General features: G+C 32.7%; 1 protein-coding gene across 4 annotated transcripts in view; it reads right to left on the bottom strand.

The window, feature by feature from the left end:
* The window catches only part of LOC115885666 (ancylostoma secreted protein-like), a 63875-nt gene that overhangs the window by 9910 nt on the left and 31863 nt on the right, over positions 1–22102 (bottom strand). For 2 of the 4 annotated variants that reach the window (XM_030904645.1, XM_030904644.1), the window contains exons 2-3: positions 6467–6605; positions 500–670 (exon numbers count right to left, since the gene is read on the bottom strand). In XM_030904645.1, the coding sequence (XP_030760505.1) occupies positions 500–670; positions 6467–6605 (310 nt within the window). Of the gene's footprint in view, positions 1–499; positions 671–796; positions 953–6466; positions 6606–12872; positions 12899–22102 lie in introns of those variants that run through there. The other 2 variants (XM_030904643.1, XM_030904646.1) reach the window with 2 other exon arrangements.

Raw genomic sequence — 22102 nt, 5'->3', positions numbered from 1 at the left:
CAGGACTGTATCGTTAGTCTTTAAAGTATTTTTTTAATTTAGTATATAGAGTATCCAATGCAGCGTATTATGACGTTACGAGTCATCAAAAACTATCTCGTCATATTAAAAAATTACATCAAAAAGTAATGATAATTGAAAAAATGCAAATTGATGGTGATTAATTTATTTCGCTCTTAAAAATTAACCAAACATGTTTTGACATGAATCAAAAAACAAAATGCTCAGAAGTCATGGTTCTGACTGTAAATTTTATATTTTAGGAAAATTTACACACGAAATTATTGCATAGGGTGTTTTAAAGTTAGGGTAAAAAACAATCCCTCGATTAACTCTGTATAAGATGCCAAATACTAAAGTTTATAAAAAACTGAGTCTACGATTATATCCAGCCAAAAATAACAAAAATATAACACTTTAAAATTTCACAAAAAAATTCTTCGTTGCGTTTTTTTGCATCTGAGTGTATATTGTAAATGTATATTATTAACAGACTTACTTTAATAATAGTTCTTTTGAGAGTTTGTGCTCCTCTATCAGCCAATGCCTCGATTATATCCTGAGGACAGCGATTTTCGAAATCCTTTTTCTCTGTGGTAATTTTGCACTCAGTTCTTTGGCCTCTAAACGTTTCGATTGTTTCACGAGTTATTGTCTCTAATGTCGGTTCCTGTAATTAAATAAATAATTTAGGAATACATGTAATAATATTTACGGACTATCACACTTCCTTTCAGTCTTATCACCGAAAAAAAAATTTTGTGGGCTTTAAATCTAATAACAAATAATTTCTCACCTAATCGTACTTAACATTACCACCATTTATCAATTGAAGGTTCTGACGATAAACAGGGCCTATATACTGTTTGCGAGGGAATATAAATTTTATTTTTTCTCGATTGTTTAGGAAGATAAGGTGGTATCGTATCGGTATATACTCGTATTTCTAACGCTTTCTAAACATGATTAATGCTGGAAAAATCATGTTAATGGCCTATTTACAGATTAGATGGATTAACATTTGTTTACCCTATTGTTCATAGTAAATGAGAAAACGAATGATTTCAACGCACCAGGAAATTTTGTCAAAAACACTTTGAAGTACCTACGTTATTTTTATTATATCGAAATTTAGAAACTTATCCGAAAACAACATGATTAAGTAAATAATATATATCCGTTATGATTTAAGGGGGGATAATCCAGAAGACGCAATAGCTTAGCTCTAATTGAGTATGCACTGTTGGAAAAGATCAGCTTTGGGTGCCCATTTTTGTGTGTACAGGGTCATTCTTAACCTACACGCATAAAGTTGGGAAATTATTGCTGATGACAAATAATGACTAATAATGAAAAAAAAAGTTAGTAAAATATTTTTATTTACGGAGATAACAAACTATTTGAAATAAAAACAAAAAAACGTAAATTACATTAGATTGAATTGATAAAATTGATAAGTTTTTGTGAAAAAAAAACTAAAATTATTTCAGAATCTAAAAAAATATTTTACTAACATTTTTTTTCATTATTAGTCATTATTTGTCATCAGCAATAATTTCCCAAGTTTATGCGTATAGGTTAAGAATCACCCTGTATACAGGGTGCTACAAATTCGAAGTACGAGCATTGGTATCTCGGTAACCCTAATAGATAAGGACATGGTTATATTGGGGCAAAGTTGCGCTTTGGGATGTTCACCAAGATGCCATCAAAAAAGTTTTCAAAATTTTGACTGCTGAGTTTTTTGGAAAAACTGATTTTTTTGAAAATTAATTTTATTATTTTGTCGTTACTTTTTAGAAAATCAAGAAACTAATTGCATATTCTCATAGCCGATTACGGTTACCGAAATACGATTAATGTTCGTACCTCGAATTTGTAGCACTCTGTATAAGTACAGTCAATGTGTTCAGTACTAGAAACAAGGGTACTAGCACAGAGTAAGAATTTTCCCAAGCGCATGAAATGAAGCGTTGGATTAGTGGTTATGTAATAAACACTTAGCCATATCTTTTTATGATAAATTTTTTACAGCAGCAGTTCTTTTTGAACTGTCAGGCCGGCATCCAGGCAGCAGATCAAAAACACCAACTAGGTTTGGTTTGGTTCTATCACTTAGTTTAAATTATGCTATAGAGATATTGCATAGTGATTAAAATATATCACCACTTTTTAATAGATCTGTATTTGATGACATCTAAACTGTAACGAATAGGTAAAAAGTACTACAGAGTCCGATAAATCTCATAAAAGTTGTTACGTTCTTAATACTCATATTTTTTTATTTATTTATTTTATTTTATTTTTAAATTATATTTTGAAATTAATCCGTTTTATTTTAAGTGGTGTTAGTTTAAGCCTTTTTGAAACTGACTTGTTGCAGCTCTGACTCCTAGACATATAAATACCGACTCAAAACTTTCTCTTGCTGATAACTGTATACCGGGTTCGTCTCAAAAATGGCTCACCCCTATAACTTTTTTATTTTTTCAGATTAAACAAGGAGATTTAGTATGTTATTAGATGACATAAATTAAGATTGATTGACATATTCAATTATTGTTTTCGGTCACTTCCGGTTTCACCGGAAATAACTACATCTTTTGATTTTTAAATGGCACCCTAGGTATTTTTTTTACTTTATTCGATAGAAAATGACACTCTGAATCGAATGACATATCATATGTCAACTTTTGGCATATTCACTCAAAAACAAATTGTATTTTAAATTTCAATCTAGAGTGCCATGGCTGTGTTAAAAACACTTTTAATCAAGGAGCCTTGGAAAAATAGATTTGGTCGTCTAATGTTTTTCGTGTCTTGTTCTGGCCGGTTAAAAGATGCCCAAATCGTATTTTTAATCACATCTCAATTTTTTCAAATTGTGCTATTTAAAAATTAAAAGTTGTAGTCATTAGTGACCGAAAACAATTGAATATGTCAATCAATCCTAATTTATGTCATATACTAACACACCAAATATATACCGAATCTCGTTGTTTTATCTGAAAAAGTTATAGGGGTTTTATCTGAAAAAGTTATACACTTTTGTGACGCACCCAGTATGTTATCCTTCTCAGGTAAATCCAGATTTTAATCTTCCAACTTCTTATTGATTTTTACCAGTGTCTGTCAATTTATCAATTTTGACCAATACTTTTTTGAATATTTTATAAACTTTATGTAGCACTCTGACATGACTTACATTAGATACATAAAAATCTGATGAGCACCAAAGAAACCAACAAAGTGGGTGCTTCTCCCAGACCCACGAGAGGAAAGAAGTATCGGAACTAATCTTATCTTATCCTCCGTAAGGCAAGACGTCGCTTAAATTCTGTAGAGAGTCCTTTGGTTAGGTCCTTTGATTTTAGGTTTGATTGGTCCCACATGCGCATCATATTATGGTAGTTTTTCGAATAAATAAATTTCAATAGTTCTAATAAGTTTCCTCGTCCATTCTTAATTAGTTATAATAATTTCCTTTTAGTTTTAATATAATTATTTCCTTTAAGTAGCCAAACTTTAATCCATTTGCTTCTATTAACTAACCGTTGTTTTTCTGCGTTTTCTGTATTGCACAAGTGAGCAAAAATGCAACACAGAACTGTATCTCGGGAGGCCATTTTCTTTTAAAAAATGTGCTGAAGTGAATGCGTCACTGAATTTAGCAATATTTTTAGAAATTGGTATCTGCACTAGAAAGTTTTATTTCTGCCTTACTCAAATTATACTCAATAGAATTGCAAAAATGCCAAAAATTGATATGGCATTTTCTTTATAAAATTAAATTTTATGTATGTCCCATATATAGCCTCAATGACAGTATGAACAAACGCATACGGGCAGTTATAGTAGCCAAGGGATGCAATAGAAAGTATTAGGGTATTTTCTACATTTTTTTTTCTGTTTGTATATTTGAGTATTATAGATGTTTTCTTTAATATCGTTATTTCTGTTATCGTTATTAATGTTTATTAAAACCAGGTCTTTAGCATATTTTTTTAAATTAGTATAGAGAATCCAGCGCAGCGTAAAATGACGTTACGACAATAGTCTCCAAAACCACCTCGTCATATTAAAAAGTTATAATTGAAAAAAATGCAAATTTATGGTGATCAGTTCATTTCGCTCTTAAAAATTAACCAAAGCATGTTTTGACATGAATCAAAAAACAGAATGCTCAGGAGTCATGGTTCTGACCCACATCATATTATGGTAGTTTTTCGAATAAATAAATTTCAATAGTTCTAAAGTTTCCACGTTCATTCTTAATTAGTTATAATAATTTCCTTTTAGTGTTAATATAATTATTTCCTTTAAGTAGCCAATCTTTAATCCACTTGCTTCTATTAACTAACCGTTGTTTTTCTGCAATAGCACAAGTGAGCAAAAATGCAACACAGAACTGTATCTCGGGAGGCCATTTTCGCTTAAAAAATGTACTGAAGTGAATGCGTTACTCAATTTAGCAATATTTTTAGAAATTGGTATCTGCACTAGAAAATGTTATTTCTGTCTTACTCAAATTATACTCAATATAGAATTGCAAAAATGAATTTTACTATGTATGTCCCATATGTAAAAAAGTGTAATAAATGTAACAATATGGAAATTTGTTATATTTAAGTACCCATATCGGATGAGCGTTTTATAAAAGCCGGCGTCCACGACGTTTTAAAAGCCGGCGCCCCTGGTAGCGGGTAAAAATTGTGTTTTCATAAAAGGAAACTAATTTGCAATTACCATCTTAAAAGGAACATCGGGAGTTTTGGCCAAAAATAATGAAGAGGAAGGAGATGAAGTTCCAAAATGGAGGATTGACCTCAATGAAGGAAAATCTGTTCGTATAAATTTCACAAATAAACAAATTGAATATATACCAGGGTTAAACAAATTAGGTTTGAAAGATAATGCTATATGGCGAGTGTGGAACCGAAGGAGACTTAGCGCATGTAATCTTAGCCTGCAGATTGAGATTCCAGGAATGACAGCAATTCTCTCGTCAAGTTTTTGGACGCTTCCATCCTAATATAGAATAGTTTATGCGATCTAGAAGGCCATTTCAAGCCAAGATAAACATATTTATGAAAAATAAATTATACGATATTTGGTGATTTTTTATTACAAATATTAGAAACATTCCTAAGTTAAAAGGAAAACATACAATTTTAGTTTAAATGTAGCCAGCAAACCAGTAAGCCACATCCTTAAAAGCCCCAAGATCCTTATATCCTATTGCCTCGTTTAACTATCAAATTTAGCTAAGTAGACCATGACTTAATAAAAAAAACTGCGGCGGCGTCTTGGATGGTTGTCATATTTTTGTAGAGTTGTTTATTTGTTGACAGTGTTACTACAGTGTAATATTACTGAATTAATCTTGTATATCGACAAAACTGGTAACTAATGTTTATGTCTCGTCCGTCCAAAAAAAACATATTTGTTTTAAATATAACACAAAGTTTTTGAAATTTTCTGGTGCTGTTCCAAACATTTCTTTCATCTAACTATAATAAATATATTTAAGGACACTTGTCACCTAAAGTAGCTTGTCTACTGACTTAAGTCAGCACCAAAATGTGTCCCGTCCATCCCAACTCATGATTAATTTTTTGGACCAACTTATAAATTCGTCATAGAATAAAAAGAAAGAGATCGGAAACGCAGAAAAAAGTAAAAGCAGATTTAGAGTATAAGGAAAATGAAGCTAAAAGAAAAAGAATCTACAGAGCATCTATTAAGAACAAAATTCATGAAGATCTTGTTTCAGAAGAATTTGTATGTTGATATTTTTTCTGCCGGATGCGATGTGCAATTTAAAAATAAATACACATTGTCTAATCTTTGTTTTATGGATAATTATTATTGTCAATTATCCGGCTTAGCAGAAGGTTAAGAAAACCGATTATTAATGACGCTGAATCTTTTTGTCACGTAGTTTTTTCGGAAGATAAAAACATTATTTATTGCCAATGCATTGTTTATTGCCAATAATAAGATTAGGAAATTCGTAGGGCGAATTGTTTTAAATGGCATAAAATCATGTAATTTCATGTCATCAATCATGTCTTAAAAAGTTTGGTTTGGTTAAATTCCTTGCTTTGCTAACATATTCCACAGGGTGTTTCAAACTTTCATCAAAATATCAACACTTTGTTTTCCCTCGTATAATTGACAGATGGAAACTTTTAATAGTTAATGAGATATAGGCATTTCAAAATAAAGTATAAAAAAGTAAGATTGATACTTATTTAAGTCAGACTTTTAGTCGGTAGAAGAAGGGCGTCCTGGCGGAAGTAGTATGGAGTTAAAACCAACACTTTGTTTCGAAATACCATGTATGATAAAAACGTGTAAGATACAAATATCATTGATGGTAACCAAATAACTTACTTTAATTTAATTGAAAAAAAAAGGTATTTCTAAATATATCTCATAATACTTTGTACCTTTTTTAGCTTACCTGTCCCTTTTTAATTGAAGCAAACGTTCTCTGGTCAGTTTTTCTGACCATGACAATCCTGCTGGATCCATCGTGGCCATGGGCTGTTTTTCTGAATCGATGAAGGTCAGTTAACGATCCTGGAAACGTCGGTTTCCGCCTAAAATATAATAACAGTAACAATAATAAGTAAATAATCCTGTCATAAAAATAAAATGTTCATAGTGTGATTCAAGCTATTGATATTTTTGTTTGTAGAAAAGTACAATGCGATCAAATAGTTTTTTGATCTAGAGTACTTCGCCTGATGACAGATAATAAAACTTCTATTAAAGAAATTTTTCATTAGATTTTTTTTAATATTGTCAAATTCAAAACCCGCTTGATAAACTACATTTAAAAAAGTAAAGTGATTTTTATTAATTAAACTTTTTTCTTTCAACTTGGTTATCGTTTGGCACTCAAAACAACGCTTTATACCATTTAAGTTACAAACCGTGTAGCTAAATTGAATTTAATGTTAATAGTCACGAACAGTCAAGTGCCTCTTTGTGCAAGGTATTCTTAATATTGATATAATTTTACATCACTTGATTTAACTTGTGTATTTTTGTTCTATATCCGACACCAAAAAATCATAATTGTTTAGCTAGTGAGTCGTTGAAAAGGTACTATTATGATAATTCTGTAGTGTAACAAAATTTGTTTCACAAAATAATAAATGTTGAGGCAATATTTTAAAACGTTGTATCATGAAGATGAGATATACTTATTATGTAAATTAATGAATATATAAAGGATATTACACTTCTCTTATGATAGCATTAATAAATGTATTATTTTTTATGTCCACAGGCCAGCGGCGCAGCTTTCATTGATGCGGGAGATGCAGGGGGTGATGCGTCCCTTCAAAATATTATAATACATTTTTATTTCAAAAATTCTCATTAAATTTATTTAAATAATTAAACTCAATTTCAATTAAGTATTTGATATGTGTATTGGTCGAGCTTTATAGATAACGGTAAGACCTACTAAACTTACTAATAGTACAGTCATAGGGGATCATAAAAGGGGCCTGCTTGGAAAAAAGTCCGGAAGTTTTAAAACTTTGCAGGTTTATAGGTTTTGGGGTCCCTAACTAAAATCCATAAAATGCACATTTCCAGACTTGCCGCCGGCGCCGCCATCTTACCAAGGTGGCGTCCAAAATTGGTATTTTGTAAATATCTCGAAAACTATGCGTTTTTCGCAAAAATTTGAAGAGAGCAAAATTAAAGAGAATAAAATTTCCTATAAAAAGGTTATATGAAAATTTTCGCTAAAGTCAACCGTTTAGGCACAAAATCCCTGGAAATTTTACAATTCTGCGTAAAGTATGATATACATATAGTCGATTTTCCGAAATCAAATGTCGATTAGTGTTCACTAAAACCAGTTTTAGTTTAGTTTCTTCAATTTTGTCATGAAACAGTGGCGTATCATTAATTCGCTCATTAATTTATGAATAATTCATTGTCGTGCTGGACAGCATTCATTGCAAACTTATACCACCAGGTTCAGCATTGGTCTGGTTGTACCAAAGATGCCGAAGAATGGGGTTGGAAGAAAACAAAAACGGGCATTACTCCAGTCACAACGTTGAAAGATCCAGTTCCAAAATCCCTATTGGCATTTTTTTTCTGTAAATGCAAAACCAACAACTGTGGTAAAGCCTGCGGATGCAGAAAAACAGGATTAAAATGTTCAATGATTTGTGCATACTGCAATGGGAAATCCTGTGACAACATCACAGCCAATTCGATGAAGAGGAGACGGACTTGCCTGTAGATATCCCTCTGGCGGCTAAAGATGAAGAGTTGGACGTACTGAGAGACCACCCTGATGAGCCCAGCACAGCAGACACGATCGACTTTGACATCAATGAGCCAGATCCGTCGGGTTTGTGCAGATAAGTTAAAGTTTTTAATTTGCCTAGTGGAGTAGGCCTCCGGGGAGACCACCTTAAAATAAACGCGCCATGTACTTTTCCTCTTGGGTGCTGTGGAAACAAGTACACATTTTCAATAATTAAAATTAATTATTGATTTTGGGCGCCATCTTGGCAAGATGGCGGCAAGTCTAGAAATGTGCATTTTATGTATTTTAGTTAGGGACCCCAAAACCTATAAACCTGCAAAGTAGCAAAACTTCCAGAGTTTTTTCCAAGCAAAAATCCCCAATGACTGAACTATAAAGGCTAAAAATAAAAATATATCGACAGCGCGATGATGCGACTGTCCTCGTTACATCTTGAACGCCAAAAAACGCGAGCCGGGGTCAGCGAACTTTCCGGCCGCAATTACGTCTTCCGTTCACTGTTTTAGCCAGTGGGTGATGCGGTTTTTTAAACACATCTCTTTCGCGGTATAAAATAAAATATCGTAGCGTGTCGCGATGACCAATTCTGAGCGCGGCTGTAAGATAATTTTGTAATTATACTTCAGTTCTATAGTGTATTCAGAAAAATTCCCCAAAGTATATTTTGAATATTAATCCTAAATTAAGATAGTGTACCTATTCGTCATTTTAAAATAAAACACTAAATCACCACAATACACCAAAACACTTTTACTTTTACACTGGACGCGCGTTTCGCTAACCATGTTAGCATCATCAGCAGATGATTATAAACCCAAAAAAAGAGTTTATAATAACATGGTTAGCGAAACGCGCGTCCAGTGTAAAAGTAAAAGTGTTTTGGTGTATTAGTGTTTTATTTTGCTGTGTAACACCAAAGGTTCCAACCCTCAACTGTAATTTTGAAATGTGAAAATTCGTGAAAATTTTTATAACGTTTTATTCGTGAACACTGGTTATGTGGTTGTCAGGCACTCAATAAACTTTTTTGGTCGCCTTTTCTGCTATTTTATCCTACAGATACGTTCACAGCTTTGTTTTTTAGCTAAATTTCGTTCTTTTTTAAATTGGTTAGATTATTTTTTTAACCTGTTACATTTATTGTATTTTTATTTTTGTAACTTCAAAATTAAAGACTTTAATAAAAAAAGAAAAAAAAAACTTTATTGTGTTGGTAAAATGTTAATTACAGTTACTTATTACATCCCCTTGTATTGACGCTACGCTACGCTGCTGCTACAGGCATTTTAACTTTAACTGATAATGTAGATCGTGTTTTGTGGTTAAACCAGGTTGGTAAATTAAGGTGAGGGTTGGTTTCTGAAAAATATCACTAAAATTTAGAACAGTTTGATGAATTAGTAGAAATTAGTGTTGAAAAAGATGTTTTACTTGTTTTTTAAACAGTTGGTTTAAAATAGTTTTTATTTCTTTAAACACGATTTTAACTCGTAAGTCGGGATTATGAACACTTATTTAAAACTACATAGTGTAGGTGCTATTCAAAATTAAGAAGTAGTTGGGGTGGTTTAGATAAAAATAAGACGGCAAAATAGTTCGATTTTTGAAAACTAAATAGTACTTCTCCGAGTTGTGGCACAGAATAATAGCAAATTTTACAATATATTCTATAAACTTTGGTAATAGCTTTATTAGTTCTGTTATAGACAATATTAAGTTGAGGTGACAGTTTGTTTGTTATGTTTTTGTTTTAGAATTGGATTTTATTAAATAGTTGAAAGACAAAGTTCTGCTTATTTATTTATTGAAAAAACCATCTATATTCGATACCAATTTAACTTTTAGCACAGAATATCTAGCTAGCTAGATATTCTGTGCTTTTAGTTACGTAATCCAGAGCGCGATTTTTCAATTGTTGCCAAACATGGACATATTCGAGGCCGGGCTTAGTTAGTTAACTGGAATTAAAATTTCTTTCTGAGGATTCAGGTAGTAGATTTGCTGTTGAAAATGTAAAGTTTTCACATTTATTTATTCCCTAAGATTCTCATTCATTTGGACACTTTAGTTATGTACTACAAGTTTTTGGTTTAAATCGAGATTTAAATGAATTGTGTTTTGATACTTTAAGCTTAAAAATTTCTACTAGCAGATCTTGCAGTCGAACATTGTTTTTTTTTGAAAAACATTCCAGTGATAACCCATATGCACGTTATTTAAATTTAAGAAATACATTAAAAATATATTAAAATCTAACATTTCTAATGAGTATTTAAATAGTTTAGTTTCTATAAACATTAAAATAAACTGTAGGCCAATAAATAAACAAAAATATTGCACAATATCGTGACAACTAAATGTTCGGACACTTTAAAAAATAACTGTTCTAATATGGCGTTACATCGGTATGAACCTTTGCAACCACTGCATGCCTGTTTGGCATTGTTTTTATTAATGATTGACATACGCCAGAGTAAAAATTTTGCCATAATTCTCTTAATATCATCGTCAAATGGGCAACGGTTTCTTGGGGACCCTGGCACAATTTTTGTTTTGTTTTATGCCACATGTCTCGATAACATTAAGGTCCGGACTGTGCGAAGGCCGTGAGGGGACCTTGATGTTCATGTCCCTAAACCATTTTTTAGTAGTTTTAGCTGTATGGCATATCCCGCCGTTGAAATATAAAATTCATATTTCCTGGTACTCCTATTCATATTTCCTGGTACTCCTATACTCCTGGTTCCTCGCACTAGGCACAAAACTGTTTTTCAAAATTTCTTGATATTTTGACACATTAGTTGTGCCTTTCTACCACCTCATATCTTCCTAGACCCATTGCGGGCATAAACTCTAAAAGCATAATGTCTTTAGGAAATTCCACTGTCCATCTTTCATAAAGATCATGCATGCGTGCAAATGTAATCCTTGAACTTGCAGTTTGCAATTAGAATTATCAGCGTCGGATTGGAACTTCTGATGTCACGAACTACAAAAATGACATTAATGTAAAAAATTTAATTATTTCCCAATCTGACGCTAATAATTCCAATCGCAAATGGCAAGTGCACGGATTACATGTGCACATTGGCCACCTTAATATCTATATAATAAATATAATCGAATACCGCTAGAGTGTCTATTTGATAAAGATTGCCTCAAAAGGACAGTGAAGTTTCCTAAAGGCATTATGATTTGAAGGTGTATGTCTAAAATAGGCCCAGAAAAGTATGAGGTGGTAGAAGGCATAATTGATATGCGTCAAAAAATCAAAAAAAAAATTGAAAAATATTCTTGTGTCAAGTGGGAAGGACAAAGGTCATTGTAACCAATTGTTCTGGTAAAGACCAGGACAATAATTTTATATTTCAACAGGATGGCGGGGCATGCCATACAGCTAAAACTACTAAAAAATGGTTTAGGGATATGAACATCAAGGTTCCCTCATGGCCTTCGCACTGTCCGGATCTTAATATTATCGAGACATGTGGCATAAAACAAAACAAAATTTGTGCCACGATTCCCAAGAAACCGTTACCCATTTGACGATGATATTAAGTGAATTATGGTAATAAATAATAAAAACAATGCCAAACAGGCTTGCAGGGGTTGCAAAAGTTCATGCCGATGTAACGCCATATTAGAACAGTTATTTTTAAAGTGTCCGCGCGAACATTTAGTTGTCACGATTTTGTGCAATATTTTTGTTTATTTATTGGCCTACAGTTTATTTTAATGTTTATAGAAACTAAACTATTTAAATGCTCATTAGAAATGTTAGATTTTAATATATCTTAAATGTATTTCTTAAATTTAAATAATTCAGTTAATGAAAATAAAGGTTTTTAATAAATTTTTGTTTGTCCGAACATTTAGTTGTTAGGGCTCGTAGTAACTTTTACTCTCAAAATTTCATTCGAATCACTAAAAGTACTTGGAAGAAAATTATAACAACTCGAAAGATTATTAAGACTTTAACACCCTGTAGCTACAAAACAAAGCAGAATCGGGCCTATGCTGATATGAAGAATAAATCTTATTTTTACGCGAGGAATCTCCCCACGTGAGATGGCACATGTTTTTTGAAACACCCTGTAAATCGAGAAACTATGGTTCACTAATTGAACTTGACACTCTATGTCAGTTTAGTAATATATTTTTGTACTTTTGTGCTTAGCCGTAAAAGTGCTTTACTTTTATGCCTAGGCGTTAAAATCTCTTTTATTACGTCTTTTATTCTCGTCAATCATGTCGGAAAAATTAATAATGTTGTGACGTTTGAAAAAAAAATACTATATATTTTTATATTAAAGTTTTGTTTTTATAAATGAAAAGTATAGGTTTTCGTTGATTTTTCATTCCCATCATATAGTGATCATTTTATTGGAAAAATATTTATTAAAAAGCAGCAGTGGTAAAAAACAAACTTATAAATATCGAAATTAAGAACAATATCCCAAGTGATCGAACATTTAGGTAAGTATTTCATTTTATCGTATAAAATCACCGTACCGGAAAACAACAATACAACAATTTCGCTATAATTATCTACCTATACAATACTAACACGACTAGCATGTTGTAGTCACCACACATATTAAACGCCGAAACCACCACAAGCCGACTAACAACTGAACAAACAAAATAACTTATTTTAAAGTTTAAACTTATCGCGACCAAGTTCGGCTTAAAACTGCAAAAAGTGTGAACTGTTTGCCTTTCCATTCTTGGTTCCATGTTGGTAGCCAAGTGTAACCAAATAACAGATAGCAATACCTGTGGCGGTGGGGTTCACCCGGTTCACCATGCGGTATTCAATTTGATAATGTTGTTTTTTGTCGGTTTTAGTTGCAAATACGTGATTATTTTCAGATATTAAACTATATTGGTGTAGTGTCTTCCCGGATCGTTTTCCTAGATTTAAAATGGTTAATCTCGTTTATACAAGGTTTTTCAAAAAACATGTGCCATCTCGTGGGGATATTCCTCAAGTAAAAATAGGATTTATTTTTCATATCAACATAGGTCCGATTCTGCTTTGTTTCGTAGCTACAGAGGGTGTTGAAGTCTTATTAATTTTTCGATTTGTTATAATTTTCTACCAAGCACTTTTGGTGATTCGAACGAAATTGTGAGGGTATAAGTTTGTTAGGGTAAAAGTTACATATGTTAATGCTAAAAAAGTGTCGATAAAATCATCAGGGACGTGCATATGGGTTACCACTGGAATATTTTTCAAAAAAAAACATGTGCGCCACTGACTTTTTTCTTTTTATATCAATATTATGTAGGCCGTTTAATGCCAATTAAAAGTTATTTCTTGATTTTTTTGGCGAATGCGGCCTCCTTGATGAGATAAACGCAATTTTATTAATCACAATTAATAAAATTCAAATAAAATTAAAATTAATAAATTAAATATTTTACCTAATTTATTATTAAATATTATTACTATTAGTTATTATTACTATTAGTCCAATATACAGCAATTTCAAATAAAAAAATAATGGTATTTAAGATAATAACAAAAACCCAATTTTAAAATGTTTTAACGTCCTGTAACTCTAAAACTATGCATTTTCATATCCATGATTATACGAACTTATTTTCATATTTTTTGATAAGGAATCAATGAGTACTTATTTAAAACTTTCGCAAGTTAATGATATTAAATTTTTTTATTTAAAGGTTGCTATCTTAGACTTGGATCAAGGCAAATTAATAAAATTGTGTTTATCTCATCAAGGAGGCCGAAATCGACATTATATCAAGAGAGAACTTTTTTCGACATTAAAATTGCTTACACTATTTCGCTAACGAAAAAAAAAGTCAGTGGCGTACATGATTTTTTAGAAAAATATTCCAGTGATAACCCATATGCACGTCTCTGGTGAATATGTCGACACTTTTTTAGCTTTAAAATATGTCTCATTTACGGAAACTTTTAACCTCAAAATTTCATTGGAAACAATAAAAATACTTGGAAGAAAATTATAATAAATCGAAAAAATATTAAGTCTTTGACACCCTGTAGCTACGAAACAAAGCAGAATCGGACCTATGTTGATATGAGAAATAAATCGTATTTTTACTTGATGAATCTCCCCACAAGAGATGGAACATGTTTTTTGAAACAACCTGTATTTTTTCAAATTTCGATACCGTTTTAGATAAAAATACAAAAAGTATGAAAAATAGTTGAATTTTTTCGTTTTCTAAATCCTAAAAATCAAAATGCGTTTCTAGTTTCTATGGTTATATAATTTTGTTTTTATTGTTTGATAGATAGTTATTATTAGTTTTGATTAATGCCATATTTTTCAAGATTTAGTACTTTAAAGAGGCACAAAGTTTATAATCACTGTTTCCATAAAATTGAACTAAACAAATTTTATGTTTCTTTAACACATAAAATTAGCAAAAAATAAGAGATAACCACAATTAATAATAACCAAACAAAAAATGAATGAAAAATTAAAATGTCCATAAATTCATCAGGGACGTGCATATGGGTTCACTGGAATATTTTTCAAAAAAAAAGGGTGCGCCACTGACTTTTTTTTCTTTTGATATCAAAATTGTGTAGGCCGTTTAATGCCATAAAAATTATTAAAACTTATCTCTTGATATTTTGTCGAATTCGGCCTCCTTAATGAGATAAACGCAATTTTAATAATCACAATTAATAAAATTAAAATAAAAATAAAATTAATAATTAATTTATTTTATCTAATTTATTATTAAATATTATTAACTGTTATTATTATGATTAGTCCAACCTACATCAATTTCAAGTAAAAAAATAATGGTATTTAAGGTATTTAAGATAATAACAAAAAAAAAATTAAAAAGTTTTAACATCCTGTAACTCTAAAACTATGCATTTCTATACCCATGTTTAAGGATTTTTTTCATATTTTTTGATAAGGAATAAATGAGGACTTATTTAAAACCTTTGCTTGTGTTTGCTTGTTAATAGTTATTAAATTTTTTTTAAAGGCTACTACTCGGGCTACTATTATTAGACTTGGATCAAGGCAAATTAATAAAATTGCGTTTATCTCATCAAGAAGGCCAAAATAAAGGGCAGAACGAATCAAGGGGCAAAATATCAAGAGACAACTTTTAATCGACATTAAATTGATTACACTATTTCGCTAGCAAGAGAAAAAATGTCAGTGGCGTACATGCTTTTTTTTTAGAAAAATATTCCAGTGATAACCTATATGCACGTCCCTGGTGAATATGTCGACGAAATATCCCGCTTTTTAGCTTTAAAAGATGTGGCATTTATAGTAACTGTTACCCTCAAAATTTCATTCGAAACGCTAGAAGTACTTTTAACAATGTAATACTAACACCTTGTAGCTACGAAACAAAGCAGAATCGAACCTATGTTAATATGAAAAACAAATCTAAATTTTACGTGAGGAATCTCCCTACGAGAGATGGCACATGTTTTTTTGAAACACCCTGTATATAAATCTGCATTTTTATTAAGTATTTTTTTAGACTGAAATTTCTCATCCTGATAGCTGATGACCAATCCCGGAATTATAGGTTCTAATCCCGGGATATGAACGGGATCCCGATCCCGAAAATTGGAAACCCTAATCGGGGACATACTGTATAATTTAACCTAATGCGGAGTGGAAGAAGAAACCACAGAGCACCTGCTTTGCCACTGTCCGGCACTGGAATACCGATGCTTTAAAATTTTAGAGCAAGGTTTTTTGGAGGGACTAGAAGAAGTAGCAGAACCAACATCAGCGACATCGGAAACTTTGCAAAGAGCTGGAAATGCTTTAATGCAAAGAAAGAATGAGAGGAAGGTTTGGTACAATGATAACAGGGGTATAGCAATGGGCTCAAGGAAGCTGTGCCCAAAGCCTCCGAGTGAGGGATCCCAGGGGAAACAGGATCCCAAACCCCAACAACTTAGTCAAACGGTATAATAATTGAAAATAGACAATAAATCTGACAGTACTGATTTATATTCTTATGGAAACTTTTTAAATATTTTTGTTGACTTCATTAAACCTAGTAATCCTAGTAAGTGTAGTTTTCCTGAAGACGTAACCTGCCATTGAAACAAATCTAGAAAATATCTAAAAAAGAATTAAAGGTTTTAGTGGCCATATCATCTCCCCTCATCGTCAAAAGCAAAAAACCAAAAATGCACGTCTATTAAACTTTTGTTGACGTTCTGAGTCAGATTTTAAATTAACTGTCTATTGATTACTACCTAATGAAAATTGCCTAATGAGGTAAAGCATGTTAATATAGGGGTTTTCACGCTATTCGATATAGAATAATGTAGCCAAATGATTTTTAAAAATTGTTAGAGATCATTGGACGATTACTATATAAAGCTACAATTTAAAATTATTTTCAAAAGGTACAGAGAGGCCCAAATAAATAAAAAATGTCAAAGTTGCATTTTTTAAATGGAACACCCTGTACATTATTACATTTTTAGTTTCTACGATTAAAATAAAGGTAAGTTTGATTAAGGTTTACCGCATTTTAATATTAACGTTTTTTAAAAATTTACGAGTTTGTGGAAATGCAGTAACAAATCTAATGCTTTATTTCTCTAGGCGTATTTAAGTTTTTAAAACCAAATATTGTGCTGAAGTTTTTCTATTTACTGAATATTGTGTTGCAATAATTAAACTAATGCTACCTATAGAGAGTACAGAGTGTCTAAAAATATTCTAAATAATTATTAGCTTTAAACCGCAACAACTTGTTTAATTTAAATTAAACACCCTGTATATTATACGTGAATCAGATGCACAATATAATAAATATCTATCAAATTTTATTACATCATTTTTAGCTATCTCGGGTTTTCGTAGAAAATGCATATTATTACAACTCAAACTTTTTTAATCGATATTTCTTGAAAAGATCTGGATTTTTCAAGAGATGTAGTAGAAGCTGAGAATCTGTATCAGAACATAGGGAATTATTGTTTATTATCTGGTAGCAGAGCATTTAGTATATCTACATCAAACCCTATCACTTATTGATTTTTTATATTGATTATTTTACTATACTTATTGTTCTATTAATATTTTTTTAATATCTTTTTATATTACTCAGTTAAGTGGCACTCATTAACGCCAGAAATTTGTATTTCCCAAATTTGTAATTTGAACTAATGACAGTGGCGTGCGGTGTAAAGCAAGGCAGGTAAACATTGGCAAAATAATATATAAAAATAACAAAAGTAATTAATTCTGTAATCAATATAATTATTTTTTACTGTAAACCGTAGGAATTTTTTCTATATTTGGATTACTGCGGTCGACACATCTAAATAGAATAAAAATTAGATAATAAGTAATGCTTATTGAGAATATTTTTTGGATTAGCAATGAAAAAGTGTTAGCCAGTGGCTGATATAGAGGGGAGTCCCTGGGACCCGCCCCCCCCCCCTAAAATCTGTAGATTGTGTTAAATATTAGTCTTTTTTGTTAAAAATGGCACCCTAAAAAGCATATTCTACATTAGTTTTTATTTTGGGCTCCCCTTAAAATAAATTCCTGTATCCGCCCCTGGTGTTAGCAATGAATGTCATGATATAAAAAATATAGTTTATAATTTTGTGTGGAGTAGGAAACGTCTTTATGTACGCCATATCCTAAAACATCCATGTAATATTGATTGAATTTGAAAACCTCTCTTCATTATTGAAGCACACTTTTTTAAAATACAATTCGGTGATTAAAAATTATTTTATGACCTGTGTCCCCTGAATGTTGACAAGATTTAGATAAAATCTATTTTTAGTTAAAAACATTCAAGGGATGACTATGCTTCTATTAAAAATATTGGGTATAAATTATCTTGATATTTGTAGAGTAATCATAATATTTATTGTGGTATATGTTTATTTATCAATTGCGAAAAGCTTGAAAATGATGAAATATCATTTTCCTCGTATTGTTCTGTTATCTCGTAGGCAACAAAGCAAAAAAGGAAAATGATTGAAAAATGAAACACTTCCTCCCAATTACTAAAAATCTTCCGATTTTCTTCCGTAAGTACGTATGTACTCTCCGTAAATTTTTCTGCTTTCACTAAACACAATAATTACAGTTGGGCTTATTAAAGGAAGAAAAATATTTTTACAAATGTGTGTGTGCATTTTAAATAGTTTTTACGTGCGTCCGTCGATAATGCGAGCAAATGTAGTCTAACGAATTATTTTCTATTTGCATTTAAATATCGAAAGTGGCCTTATTAGCCATAGAAGTAACGAATTTTCAGATGCTTTAATTAGATTGTGCGTTTATAAGTATACGTTAAAAATACATTAGAAGTAGGATCAACAGAAAACAACAAAAATACATAAAATTGGGCACATTAATCTATACTAATATATAAAATCCTTAAGTGACTCCTGCTCAAACCACTCAACGTAAGAAGCCACCCCTCAAATATTATAATATTTTTTATTTAAAAAACGGTCAAGTTTCCGAAAAAACGCTTAATATAACACGTATATTTGTTTTTTACATATTTTAAGATTTTTTAAAAATGTATACAGGATGTTTCGAAAAATCTGGTCATTGATTAATCACGATCCTGCTTAAAAAGATTGACGTAAAAAGCTGATTTTTGGAAAACGGATTGACTTTAGGGTGTAGAGGTTCGATAAGAAGGGATTTTTCGAAACTCGAATTCTAAGGGGGTGAAACGAACACTCAAATATTAGAATATTTTTTATTTAAAAACCGGTGAGTTTTTCGGAAAAACTCTTAAACGCGTATATTTTATTTTGTTGTTTTACATATTTTAAGATTTTTTAAAAATTTATACAGGGTGTTTCATAAAATATAACCATTGAGTAGATAATTCTGCTTAAACTGTTTAAAACTGCTCGACATTTAAAGCTGATTTTTGGCAAACGGATTGAATATGGTGTGTAAAGGTTCTCGATTGTAAGGAGGGGTTTCTCGATTGTTTTTTCTCATGCTGACATAAATGTGAGAAATTTTTATCCAGTTTGTATGTTAATGGAAATTCTTGCTTTGCTTTATGCTATTATTATATATTATATGCTATATTTGCTTACAAATGATTAATTCGACTCGAACGAAGTCGCGGGTACACGCTAGTTTTCTATAAAGTGCTCTAATCTGATATGACAGGTAGGAAATGGAAGAAAAGGCAATCATTTTGGAATGTCTACTTCAATGGATTTTAAGAGCCTAAAGCTCACAGGATCCCTTGTGCACCTTTACATACGTCTGGAGATGCACTTCGCCGAACTCCCAGCAAACAAAGTTAGTTTTTTAAAGAAAGTAGCAATATTCTGGAGTGATAATGTATTGTGTTTGAAACTTCTTATAGAAAAGAAAATAGCAATAAATGAAGATGTACACCTAATGTTTGTCCATTTCCAGAAAGCTTACGATAGCGTCCCTATCACCAAGCTGTGTATCTTTTAAATTAACCAGATTAAATCACACACTTATAACAGCAATAGAAGAGATATACAAAAATTCTTGCCCCTCAATAAAAACTGGAAATAAAATATCAAAACCATTTAAAATATCAAAAGGATTAAGACAAGGGTGTTGTTTGTCACCAACTCTATTCAAAATATACGTCAAGGAAGTTTTAAAACAGTGAAAAAGCTGGTGTAGAGGTACGGGCATACCAATAAGTGAAGATTTTCGCTTAAACACTTTGCAATTCGTTGACGACCAGGTTATTTGTGCAGGAGACAAATATGATTTGGAATATATGACATGCAAACTTAAAGAGGAATACCAAGTTTGGGGACTGGAGATGGAATCTCACAAAAATTAAATATCTCTGCGTTGGATCGGGATCAAACAGCAATAAAACTGGATAATAATTATTATATACAAACATGTAACGAATACAAATATTAGGCGTTACTTTTGATAAATTCGGGAAAGACGACAACGAAACTCGAGAAAAGTCAAGGCAATAAAATGCCTGAATAATATACTCTGGAGTAACGAAATAGGTAATGACATGTGATAATCAAGAGCAATCGGGTAAGATTAACGGAGATTACGGAGAATAGCAAAGGAAATTTACTGGCGGTAGAAATTTACGCGATAAGGAGATCAGCACGAACATCAAGGCTGGGTAGAGTACGAAACGAGACAATCACGGACAAAATGGGTAGACAGAAAACTATAGTGGACGAAACAGAGAGTGCCCAACTGAAGTGGTATGGATATGTGAGAAGAATAGACAACACGCGACTGCCTTAGAAAGTACTAAACTGGCGTCCACAGAAGAAAAGGAAACGGGAAAGACCAAGTACAAACTGGATGGAGGGCGTTGAGCTCAAGGGATCTGCGTGACGGAGCCTGGGATAACTAAAATCAATGGCGACTGAGCATCGCGCAACATCGAAGGACGTTTTAAAGGCGATTCTTATATAATAGGGCGAAGTTCTTTCAGATTGATGATACATAATCAGTCCCATTCGTGTACCGCGCTTCGTTCAGTGAACATCGCAGCTCTCATAGTGTTTCGCGCTCGGTAGTGCCTCGCGCTCGGGTCGCCCTCGCCAAGGGTCGTTTCTCCTTTTTCCCAATCGCCTATCATGGCGCCCAAGAAAAATAAGGCTAATCTCCCGAGATTAGAAAAAACTCTTTTAGATTAAAATTCCTTATGTTCAGATTCCAAACCCATACTATTTCCTGTCGATCGCAAGATCGTAACCCATTCTGAACCATTCATCAGGCTTGATCGGTCAAGGGATTACCCCCTTGACGAAATTCAAGACCTAATTTACTCCTATCATTTCTTTAGAGAAAAGAAAAATCTAGTTTGATCAATTCTTGAGCGTCATAAAATCACCCATAACGAAATAAGCTTCAGTAGAAACGTGATCATTAAGAAGACGCGTCAGGCCAGTTCTGACGAGTCTCTTGCATCATCACCGATCCCAGAGATAAAGTTAGCCTCAAGGGAGGCTTCCCCAGCTCGACCACCATCCCCACCCAGCACATCATCATCAGGTGCAAATCCCGATAAAAATAAGCCCGATTGCCCGGAACGTCAGGTCCCAAAAATCGTAAACCCTCCCGCTGTTGCTCCTCGAACGCAACAGGCGTCCCAACCCAAACCCCCCCCCTGCTCTTCTTCAAACACAGCAGGAGCCTCAACCTAAAATTCCCCATGCTGCTCCTCAAATGCAGCAGGAGCCTCAATCTAAAAGCAAAGGGCCCAAAAAGCCTCCCCAAGTCGTACTTCGTGATACTCGTCTCTGGATGAGCATCACAAGAACTTTCAAAGAGCAGAAAATCTACTTTTCTGAAGCAAAAACTGTGCCTCTCGGCATTAGAATCACTCCCTCTTCTTCTGATGACCATAGGGCCATCGTCGACTATTTCAAAAGCAAGAAAATACCCTTTCATACTTATTTTTCCCCTGATGACAGGGATCTTAATGTTCTAATCAAAGGTGTTGAAGTTTTTGTCGACAACTCGGCAATAATTGAGGACCTTACATCCCAAGGCTTCGAGGTCAGAGAAATGGGTCGTCTCTCACGAGACGGTATTCCTATGGCCGTCGTCAAGGTCAGAGTACCCAAACACCAAATCCACATCTTCGACATCACGCATGTGGGCTCGCTGAGGGTTCGGGTGGTGACGCCGAGGCGCGGTAATGGGGTACGTCAGTGCCACAATTGCCAGCAATTCGGCCATGCCGCCTCGAACTGCTTTGCGGCCCCGCGTTGTGTGAGGTGCGCCAAATCCCATCACACTAATCCCATCCTGTGATAAAGAGGCTGAT

Source organism: Sitophilus oryzae, unplaced genomic scaffold (genome assembly GCF_002938485.1).
Source record: "Sitophilus oryzae breed Bouriz unplaced genomic scaffold, Soryzae_2.0 scaffold_41_pilon_pilon, whole genome shotgun sequence".
NCBI lineage: Eukaryota > Metazoa > Arthropoda > Insecta > Coleoptera > Curculionidae > Sitophilus > Sitophilus oryzae.
This window is presented reverse-complemented; position numbering and strand designations above follow the sequence as displayed.